We start from the raw sequence: 11,931 nt of genomic DNA, 5'->3' as shown, positions 1-11,931 counted from the left end.
GCCCTCCCTCCCTCCCCTCCTGGCCTGCCTGCATAAAATCACGATTGTCCCCTTCCAAACCCCAGGGCAACCCCCACCTTCCTGCCCCCGGACTCCCAGGACTTTCCTTGAGGATGGTCCAAGGACTTGGTTCCAGGCAGAGCACAGCATTACCTCTTCTGGTCACTGCAGCACTGTGCCTGGACAGATTGGGCAGCAATCATGGACAGGACCTCCTTCCATGGGGGGATGTATGTCCTTCCCACTACCAATCAATGCTCTAAGTTGAAGCAGTGGGCTTCGGAGAATCAGCAAGGCTGGAGAATGCCGATCGCTCGCCATCCTTAAAAGTCTCTCTCCTCTGTTTTCTCTTTTAATTAATCCTCAATCCATGCTAATATGTTACCCCAATCCAGGAGACTTAATTTGGTGTAAGAATATCTTGTGTCTTCCTATCTCAAATGCCTTTTGAAAATCCAAATACACTACATCGACTGGTTCTCCCTTATCTAACTTCAAGATTTGTCGAACACAATTCCCCTTTCATAAATCCATGTTGACTCTGCATCATCATATTATGATTCACTAAGTTCTCTGTTGCCATGTCCTTCACAATATATTTCATTATTTCCCCTCCCACTGATGCCAGGCTAATAAGTCCAGAGTTCTCTGTTTTATCACTCGCTCCTTTCTTGAATACTGGTGTAACATTTGCTACCTTCCAATCCATGGGGACTGTTTGAAAATTCAGGGAGTCCTAGAAGATCAAAACCAATGCATTCACTTTCACTTCAGCTACCTCTTCTAGGACGCAGGCCATTAGATCCAGGAGATATGTTGATTTTAAGCCCCATTAATTTCTACAGTATCATTTCTTTACTATTAATAATATCCCTGAGCTCCTCATTTTCACAGACGCTTGATTCCCCACTATTCCAGGAAAGCTTTTTGAGTCTTCTACTGCGATTACAGATACAAATGATTCATTTAATGTCTCTGCCATTTTCTTATCCTCAGTTCTAGTTTCTCCTATCACGGCCTCCAAGGAACCCACTTGTACTTTCACTAATTGCTTCCTTTTCACATACCAACAGAAGCTTTAAGAATGTTTTTATATTCCTTGCTAGTTTACTCCCAAATTCCCTTTTCTCTTTTTTCACAAAATCACTAAATTGTTACAGTCTAATTGCCTTTTGAATGCCCTGATTGAACCTGCCTCCACCATACTCTCAGGGAGTGCATTCCAGACCATAACTGCTCACTGTGTGAATTTTTTTTTTCTCATTTACTTCTTTTGTCAATTACTTTAAATCTTTAATAACTTCTACCAAAGAACTGTGCTTCTGAGCTAACTGCACCTCTAACAAAGCTGTTCCAGTACAGGTATAACGCTGGCACTTACCTAACAATATAGAAAATTACTCAGCTACATCCTGGCCGGAATTCATTGGGATTTCCTGTTACTAGGATGCTACTGGGACTTGAGTTATAAGGAGAGGCTGGATAGACTGGGATTTTTTTCCCTGGAGCGTAGCAGGCTTAGGGGTGATCATATAGAGGTCTATAAAATAATGAGGGGTATACATCAGTGTTTTTCAAACATTTTACCCGGGGACCTATTTTTACCAACTGTCCAACCTTCGGGACCCACGCCGGCCGACCTTCGCGGCCCACGTCGGCCGACCTTCGCGGCCCACGCCGGCCAACATTTGTGACCCACCTCTTACCTTTAATGCGAGAGCTGGGCTTGCTTGGTCCTCACGATCCCACTCCAATCAGGTTCACAGGAAGAGAGGGCTATACGCATATCATATGCAGGATTCAGCCGGCTCCTTTGTGCTGTCTTCACCTTTGTGAGGATGGAAAATCTAAGCTCGCACATGCAGGTCATTGTGAAAGACAAAAGCAACAAAATTCTTGTTTTACTCAGCTCCAGATACTCCTCAGAGATGCTACTCCAGAATGCTGACAGCCTCATTGACTTGTGCCGTGTTTTTAATATGCTGTCACAGTTGAGGCGCAGAAACTCAGTTTCTTCATTTGGAGTCAGCTGCAAGTTAAGAACTGATTCTGGTGTCTCAAACTCAAAGGTATTTTTCATCCACCTCTTCTCTCTCAAAATCGTAAACTTCTCCGAAATCGAAAATAGAGACAAAAATTGTTGATCAGCGCAGCCAGATGCTACTGAACAAGGCTTGCCAGTCCATTTACAGTTTCCTTACTACTGCTGTTTTCTTCGATGTGTTGAAGCAGTATGGGAAACATGTGGTAATTTTGGCTTTGTACTCGCAATTGCCAAGCTTTCAATGTATTTTGGAAAGCTTCGATTTCTTCAGAGTGCCAAAAGAAATCATCATCCTTCCCATGCACTTTGAGGTTCAGTTCATTTACAATTGAAAAGGTGTATGCAAGGTAAGACATAGTTAGCATCCAAGTTTCATCAGCACATGAATCAACCAGAGAGGACAATTTCTTGAGGAGGAAAGCATGGATTACATACCTCAGTTTGTAAATTCTGAGTAGCACCTGACCACTTGACAGCCAACATACTTCTGTGTGGAACAATAAATGTGTATGCTCAGCCCCCATATCAGAACACAGAGTGTCAAAAAGTCTGGTATTGAGGGGGCTGCGTTTAATGAAATTCACAACTTTTACAATTCCTTTCAACACCATTTGAAGATCGGATGGAATTCCTTTCGATGCCAGTGCCTCACAGTAAATAAAACAATGATTCCAAACAATGTCCTAACTAGCTGCTCCTTAATCCTTACTATAACTCCGCTGTTTTTCCCAGTCATGTTGGCTGCTCCATCACGTCTAATTCCTCTGCAACGAACCCAATCGAGCCCGCACGTTCCAACCACAAAACTATTCAACACTTCAAAAATCTCTGCACCAGTCGTGTGGGTTGGTAAAGTCAGGTAGTACAGCAAATCTTCAACAAATTCATTGTGCCAAACATACCTAATGTAAACTAGTAAGGTTGCACAACCTGAAATATCTGTACTTTCATCCAGTTGTATTGAGAACTCCTGCGCTGATTTTAAATGAGTAACAAGCTGGGCTTCTAAATTCTCAGCAATATCACAAATTGGACGAGCCACTGTGCTATCACTAAGTGGGATGCATTTCACTTTTTCAACGAACCTCTCATCTATGACCATACGAACTATATCTAATGCTGCAGCCCTCGCTTCCTTCTAACAAAACAATCCATTTTAAATTTTACTTGTTTGCTGCTGACAATATGGAGGAATCGCAATCGTGCCCAAAGCACGGGACGTCAGCGTTCAGGGCGCGTGACCTGCTCTTTGCCTCGCTGCAGGCGGGAAGATTGCAATGAATTTAAAAAATATCTTCTCCTGCGTCAGCATGCCGACATCAGGAGGAGGCGGTGCTTCTCGCTTGGTTCTGTGCATGCGCACCGATGAGCTGGCACGCATGCGCAGTGCGCCCGCATTTTTTTATCATCACAGCCATCATTTTCAATGCCGCTCGCAGCCGGCATTGTTAAAAGCCGGCTGCTGCGGCTGTCGCACGTGAATTCACGCGATTGGGAATGCCGCGATGGACGGCTCTGTGACCCTTCCGACACCTGCGGGTCGTGACCCCCACTTTGAAAATGCCTGGCATAGATAAGGTAAATAGTCAACATCTTTTCCCAAGGCTGGGGAGTCTAAAACCATAGGGCATAGGTTTAAGGTGATAGGGGAGAGATACAAAACGGTCCAGAGAAGCAATTTTTTCACAGAAGGTGATGAGTGTCTGGAACGAGCTGCCAGAGGCAGTAGTAGAGGCAGGTATAATTTTGTCTTTTAAAATGTATTTCGACAGTTATATGGGTCAGATGGGTAAAGAGGGATATGGGCCAAATGCAGGGAATTGGGACTAGCTTAGTGGTAAAAACTGGGAGGCATGGAGAAGTTGGGCCGAAGGGCCTGTTTCCATGCTGTAAACCTCTATGACTCTACACTCAGTTTGCAATTCTTCCCGTGATGAAGCACACAGGAAGATTTGGGTTAATCTGTGGTCACACCATAATAATAATAAATAAATGGCAATTATTAATTGTCTTACCATGATGCCACATCCGAAAGAATGATAAAGGTGGGCAGCACGGTGGTGCAGTGGTTAGCACTTCTGCCTCACGGCACCGTGGTCCCAGGTTCTTTTTTTTTCTTCTTTCTTTTAAAATTCAGAGTACACAATTATTATTTTTTTCCCAATTAAGGGGCAATTTAGCATGGCCAATCCACCAAACCTGCACATCTTTTGGATTGTGGGGGTGAAACCCATGCAGACACAGGGAGAATGTGCAAACTCCGCACGGACAGTGACCCAGGGCCAGGATTCGAACCCAGTTCCTCAAGCGCCGTTGGCAGCAGTGCTTTCTACTGCGCCACCGTGCTGCCCTGTGGTCCCAGGTTCGATCATGGCCCTGGGTCACTGTCAGTGTGAAATTTGCACATTCTCCCCGTGTTTGCGTGGGTTTCGCCCCCACAACCCAATGATGTGCAGGATAAGTGGACCGGCCACACTAAATTGCCCTTAATTGGAAATAATTAATTGGGTACTCTTAAAAAAAAAGAATGTCAAAGATATTGATACTGGACTGGGAAGCAGAGGTCATGAGTTAAATTGGTAATATGGTAGACTGCTAATCTGCTCACCAGAAAAATAATTAGTGAAGCCTTCAGATGGCCATGTAAATGCAACTGGTTCGCTCAAGTCCTTCTGAGAAAGAGAGTCTGCCACTCTAACACATGATGTTCCATACTAAAGACCTGCCCATGACATGCATATTCGAAGCAAGAATGAAAAATAAAACAATATATTCCATGCATCTATTAAATTAAAACTTCACTTTTCTAACTGAATTGTATCTGGACTCCCACATCAACTTTCCACAAACTTCATCTGATTAAAATGCCTCAGGTTTGTCCTCATCCTCATTGGCATGGATTCTGAATGCCCCTGTTGGAGTTTTGAGATGGTACAGGACTTCAATAATCTCAAAAATGGGACTATAAACCAAATCACTCTGCTAACAATAGTGAAAAGACCAACTCCATTTTGAAAGGTGCTTACCACTGATATGAATAATGGAAATTGGGATCCTGTGACACAAATAGGATCAAGCTTGCCATTTTAAATGTGAGCTATTTAGAGCCTGTGCAGAGCACACTCCAACTAATTGCATGGGCAATGGAGGAGTAAGGTTCTTCGAAAAGCAAGTGTTCAATTATTTGGGGGAGCCATCGAAAACCAGCTACTTCCACGCATCAAAAAAATTGTTTGCACTGTTGTCATCACAGGAACCTCCCCTTTAAACTACCTTGCTTAGTCTAAACAAATACTTGGGGTGGAACTTTCCAAACAAAATTGCAAAGCGTCAGGTTCTGACTGAAAACCAGCATGATTCTCTCCAGCAACACAGCCAAGCTTTCTGACCAGATCATCCAACACTCTTAAAATGAAATATGGAGAGCATGTAGTGGCTTGAGACAATACACGAGAGACTTCCAGTAGCTAAAGGTGGTTTATTAACAGTAGGCAAAGGCAACTATATACAGGCACAGAGCTTTGTTGGATAGGTCTTAACTCACCAGCTCCAGGGTCCAGACTGCCTCGGCCCCTTGTCCCAGGGCTTTGTGCTTTCTCTCTATTGGCCGGAGTTCACGCCCTTCCGTGCAATTGGTCCCGAGCCAGTCACATAGACCACAAAGCCCGCCCGCTTAAAGTGGACATGTGACCACATCCCTCCCCCCTTAAGTGCCTCATTACATTTTATAAGTAAGATATATACAAGTGCTATCTACAAGATCAAGAGGCGTAAGGCAAAATAGTTAGTCTGCCAGTGGACCTACGAGTCCTCGCAGACCTACTTAGCCCCTGCAGCCAGCACCACCGTCTCCGAGGTAGTCTTGTTGTCTGCAGGAGGTGATGGTTCAGGTTACTCCACCTCGTCTGTAGGGCTGTTTGTCTCACCAGCTCCTACTGGACTGCTGGCATGGCTGACTCAGAGATTACTGGTTCCCTCCGCTCTGGAACGGTCACAGAAGCACCGGTGGCACTAGTTGGACCCATCTGATCTTGAATAGGTATTACTACTCCCAAACTCCTCACATGGTCAACATGCTCCTACCATTGACATTGACACATGTGATACAGGTCCCGATGGGCATACGATCCAACGGCGAACCAGAGTAGGCCCAAGGCGAAATTCTGAACTGGAATGATCTGTGAAAGATGTTGATTTTCCTGGGAGGCCTGACATGCCTCCACCCTCCCCGCCAAATTTGGAAATATCAAGTCCAAACATGTTCTAAGCAACTCAGCTCGCGTGACCCCTGTGGTAACGTGGAGGGTCATGTGGTAGGACAACAGGAAGTTGGCCGGTCAATGGTGCAAGGGCCGGTCTGATTGCTTCCTTGTGGCATTCTTAAAACTCTGTATGGTGCTTTCCGCCAATCCGTTGGGTGCAGGGTGATATGGGGCCATCTTGGTATGCCAGATTCCGTTTGACTAAACAAAGTGTTAGACATCAGCCCCAGTAAATGGGTACCATTATCGGACACAATGGCTTCTAATAGCCTGTGAATAGGGACTAAGGCATCCACAGCAGCGGCCAAAGTCGTAAACCCCATCTCTTGTATGGATAGCCATTTGGAATGAAGGTATAGCAAGACAAGAAACATCCTGCATAGTCGAGATACATTCTGGTCAATGGGTGACCCTTTCACTCACAGGGCTGAAGGTTGGCTGAAGGAGGTAACGATTGTTGAATATAAAAGGAATGCATTGCCATACCATTTCCTCAATAGTTTTGTTGATTCCTGACCACTATATAGAGCTGTGAGCCAGCATCATCTGTGTTTTGCCCAGATAAGTAATTCCTGTAGGATGAGGTGTTCCCTCACGGGAGATGGAGTGACTACTTGAGAGCCCCAAAGTATTACTCCATACTTGCAGGTTAGTTCAGCTGAGTAGGACCTCAAATGTTCAGATTTCTCATGGTGCCAACCTTTTTGTATCATTCATTTCACTTTGGAAAATTCCCGATCGCACTGAGACCAATTTCCATAGAACCATAGAATTGCTACAGTGCAGAAGGCGGCCATTCGGCCTATCGAGTCTACACAGACCCTCTGAAAGAGCACCCTGCCTAGGCTCTCCCCCCCCCCCGCCATATCCTCCGAACCCCACCAAACCTGAATGTCTTTGGACACTAAAGGACAATTTAGGATAGCCAATCGACGTAACCTGCACATCTTTGGACTGTGGGAGGAAACCGTAGCACCTGGAGGAAAGTCATGTAGACACGGGGAGGATGTGCAAACTCCACATAGACAGTCACCCAAGGCCAGAATTGAACAGGGGTCCCTGGCGCTGTAAAGCCGCAGTTCTAATCACTGTCCCGCCATTTCATATGTGTCCGGACAACACCAGCAAAGTATCCAAGAAACTCAGCGCCAAGATGATCTTTTTGGGGACTGGTGGTAGCACCACTTGCTTTGGTAAGGGTTGCCGACTCAATATGTCCGCATTGAAGATTTGGGTGCCAAGTCTGTGTTGGAAGGTGTAATTGCAAGCCGCTAGCAGCAAGGCCCAATGTTGCACTCTAGTGGCGGCAATTGAGGGTATTAACTTGGCTTCTGTTAAAAGACCCAATAGCGACTTATGGTTCACCATCTATAAATGTATTGGTGGAACTTTTAAACACCATAGATGACGGCCGGTCCCTTCTTTTCAACTTGAGCATAATTTCACGCTGCTTCAGAGACGGTCCTTGAGGCAAGGCAATTGACTGTTCTGATCCGTCCTCCATCATATGGGATAGAACGGCCCATTCACATATAGCGAGGCATCACCTGTGGGAACAATTGGCTTCCCCGGGTTGAAATGAACTAAGAGGTTCAAAGATTGCAGAGCTTGTTTTAATAAGCAACAAAATTCCTTTTGCAGCTCCTTCAACTGCCAATGTTGTTGTTTCCTTACTAACTGGTGAAGTGGTGCCAACATTGTAGCCCGATTTGGAATGAACCTGCCATAATAATTTACCATTCCCAGGAAGGATTACAGCTCTTTAAGTACACCTTTTCAACACAGGGCCACGCACAATGGGTGGGATTCTCCGGGATCTCATTCTATTATGTAATGAAAAAGGGTTGATAAATAGTCTTGCTGTTAAGGATCCTCTTGGAAGGAGTGATCACAGCATGGTAGTATTTCAAATTCAGATTGAGCGACTGAAGACGAAGTGCCATGTTAGAGCTTTAGCACAGGCCCGAGGAAAGAGTTGGCCCAAGTAGGCTGGGCACAAATAGTTGAGGGGATGACAGATGAGGAACAATGGCAGATGTTCAGGGAGAAATTAAATACCTCTCAATTGAAGTAAATCCCTGAGTGGAAGAGGAATTGTAAAAGGGAGAAAAATGTTTCATGGCTAAACAAGGAAGTCAAGGAAGACATAAAGGCAAAAACTAGGGCATACTATACTGCAAAAGCTAGTGGTAAGCTGGAGCATTGGGAAAACTTAGAGTTTCAGCAAAAGGCTACTAAACATAAAATCAGAAGAGCTAGGATGAACAATGATAGGAAATTAGCAGAAAACATAAATACTGATGCCAAAAGCTTCTCTCAGTGTATAAAGAGGAAGAGAATAGTGAAAGTAAATGTTGGGCCTTTAGATAGAAACAAAAAATTGTGGTATTCTTCACCGCATGTGAGGCCCTTTCTATCATTACACCCAGGAGTTATCCCCTTCAAAAAGGAGGAGGTAAGATATGCCACAATGAAGAGTACCAAATGCCCTTCCTGCACTCTGACCCCACCCATTAGGACTTAAACCACTCACTCATCTCCCAGCAATGGCGCTAATCAAAGGCTGGATTCTCTGCTGCAGCGGGAACTCTGTACCAGCAGCGGGTGGCGGAGAATCCAAGGTCAGGCAAAAATCCAATGCTTTGGTCCCCCGCTGGTGCGGGATCGAGTATATGTTTCCCAGCCCATAATAGGATGTAAATGGGTCTTAATGAATAATTTGCATCCTTCCGCTGGCGTGGGGTGGGAAACCCGATCCCCTGTTAGTGGGAGGATGCAAATTATTCATTAAGACCCATTTGCCTCCTATTGAGCTCCCAGCATGAACGCAAATCAGGTGCGATTCAGCTCCGGTGGGAGAACATGGGGCTTGGTTCTGCTTCAGCGGCTAAGTGCCGGCTCGAATGGAGAATTCACGGGCATTTTATGATGCCAAAATCGGGGCCAAACCCTCACCGATTCCGGGACCTGAAGCGGCCTCGCCGTACAACATGGCACGGCCGTGCGTGGACCCGACCTGCCTCTTGCGACCTGAAAGGCCAGCCCATGCCTACCCCCCACCAGTCCCGCCACCCCTCGCAGATGCACCCCCGACCAGCGGCACGGATCCCAGCCGAGTGTGGCGGCACTGCACACCGTTCGCAGCTGCCATGCCAGGTTCCCGACCGCTGAGACCACACGTGTCCTGCGCGGTCAGGAACACGGCCCATCGGGGGTGGAGCATCGAAGGAGTGCCTTCCAATAATGTGCCGACACTGTTGCAACAGCAACGGCACGCGGCGCGCGACGCGATGATGCCATTTTGATGGGGGCAGAGCATGGCTGACCGGCGTCAAACTGCCGCCGGCCCCGAGTTGGGCATCCATGGGGCGGAATTCTCCGTTTGGGAGATTAAGTGCCCACTCCGGCGTGAAAATGGTGGTGTTATACGCCAGGAAAACTGGTGCAAAATGGCCACTGATTTGCAGCTCTGGAAGGGGGGGCTAGCAGCCAGGCAGTGTAGAGCACCCAGCTCTAGCTGCCGATACGGTCCGGTGAATTGCCAGGTCCATGGCTGCGCATGCGCACGGCGGCAGGCCTGCAGCGGCAGCAGCGTGCTTCATGGCGAACGCAACCTGCGGACCCGGAACACAAAGATAGTCCCCCCCCTTCGGCCATTCGCGCGGCCCGGAGCGCCCCACCACATTGCCCCTAGCCCCGAATGAAGCCCCTGCTGCCCGCGGGTCAGCCCTCCCCCGATTGTGGTGGCGCTGGACTGAGTCCGCAGCCGCCACGCTGATTTCACGACGGGTGAGACCATGAGAGTCATGTGACATCGGGAACTCGGCCGGTCGGGGACGGAGCATCGCAGGGCGGGCCTCAGGCAATGGCCTGAGACCGTGGATTCGGCGTGCGGCATACTCCTAGAGTACGCCACTTTTCAGGAAGTGGAGCATCGTGAAAGCGGTGCCGCCCCCAATTTTGCCGTCATCGGGGATTCTCCGCCCCGTCGCCGAATGCGATTTTGGCATCGGGGGTCAGAGAATCCAGTCCGTGGTCTCCCAAACTGAGAAACACGCCCCATATTTATCATGGTTAAAGCAAGGACACCATAAAGCATATACTATTATCATAAATGTACATATAAGAAGAAAAGACCGATATCTATCACACAGTCCTGGCACCATATTGCCTACACAGCACACCCCTTAACTAGAAGGAGCATGCTGAAGGGTATTTTGCATTCAAACCAAATGGAAGGCCCTGATTTTCTTAAGAAAAAAACATTCATTGTTGTACTTAAATACCAACACAACCCTGATAACATGATAAATAACAACATATGATCAGGCAGGAAATAACAAGGAAAAGAGTCCAGACTTTTCAGTGAACTGCAGATTGTTACTTTCGATTATTGCCTTCCATAGAATTCACAAAAGCAAAGGCCTCAGCTTGATAGTCGAATGCCTTTGCAGTGTTGTTGGACACCACCCTTAGTGTAGCAGGATGAAGCAGTGTATAATTCACTCCAACACCATTGAGTTGTTTCTAGCTTCATCAAAGCCTCGGAACATCTGAACTTCTGTCACTGCCGAAAATTCTTGGAAGAAAAAGACCTTTGATCCCTCATAGAGTAAGGCTCTATTACACCTTGATCCTTCCAAATTTCTTTGGCGATCTCTGAAGTTATGAAAATGAATGATTCCAGGCCGGGGATGCTGAATGTCCTTTGGCCTTAAGGACAGGTACAATGTGCCCTTTCTAACTTAATATGCCCAGCTTTCATGTCCAGTTTCAGAAAATATGGCAGTCAGTTCTCAAAGAATTTAATTGGGAGATTACCCTCCACTTCTTCTGGAAAACTGACTGCCCACCTAGTCTCATAGTGAAGGGCCATTAATAAATATTGGAGCGATATTTTAATTAATATTGGAAGAATTTTGCTGTGGTAAGGAATTATCTTTGGGAGGTTTAGTGCTGTGGTAAGGGTTCTTTTTTGGGGAGCATTGATTGCTGTGGTGACTGTGAGGGGTTGTTGGGTGGTTATCAGTGCTGTAGTGGGCTTTATTTGGGGGATTTAGTGCTGCGGTGAGGTGGGAGTCCTTCGGTGGTATTTGGAGCTACAAAGTTCATTGAGGAATTATTGGTGGATCTAGTACTGAGGTGAGGGAGTTTAGTGAAAGAATTTACTGCTGTGCTGAGGGGCTGTTGGGGGGAGCTAGTGCTGTAACGGCAACCTATTAGAGGGCTTTAGCATTGTGACAGAGGAATCCAGAGATACTTCAGTATTTAGGTGTGGGTTTTACTCTGCGGCACTTGCGAACTGTATATCTCAAGGACTGGCCTTGTCTACCATGGGCATGTTCCACCATAGGAAGACACTGTAGTGATCTCTGTATGTATATAATGAAGGGTTAATGTGTAGTCAGTACAATCAGAAGATCACTAGGGGGCAACGCTAACAGGGGGTATTAATACAAACTCAATCTGTTTTCCCGCTCTCTTCGGGTGTGTTGTGGCTAGAGAACAGAAGTGTATAGTTAGCTCAGACTGTAAAATATATTATTCATAGTTAATCTAATTCTATCTTGTTTAATTTGACTACTAGTAAAAGTAGGGCAGCACGGTAGCATAGTGGTTAGCACA

General features: G+C 46.4%; 1 protein-coding gene across 1 annotated transcript in view; it reads right to left on the bottom strand.

Moving 5' to 3' along the window:
* Positions 1 to 1,708: 1,708 nt before the first annotated feature.
* The window catches only part of LOC140409386 (protein FAM200A-like), a 28,266-nt gene continuing 18,043 nt past the window's right edge, over positions 1,709 to 11,931 (bottom strand). Inside the window, 3 exon segments of the mRNA XM_072497835.1 lie at positions 1,709 to 2,116; positions 2,119 to 2,729; positions 2,732 to 3,182. Of these exon segments, the coding sequence (XP_072353936.1) occupies positions 1,709 to 2,116; positions 2,119 to 2,729; positions 2,732 to 3,182 (1,470 nt within the window).

This window comes from Scyliorhinus torazame, chromosome 3, assembly GCF_047496885.1.
Source record: "Scyliorhinus torazame isolate Kashiwa2021f chromosome 3, sScyTor2.1, whole genome shotgun sequence".
In the NCBI taxonomy this organism is placed as follows: Eukaryota; Metazoa; Chordata; class Chondrichthyes; order Carcharhiniformes; family Scyliorhinidae; genus Scyliorhinus; species Scyliorhinus torazame.
The sequence above is the reverse complement of the archived record's forward strand: the minus strand, read 5'-3'. Positions and strand labels throughout refer to the sequence as shown.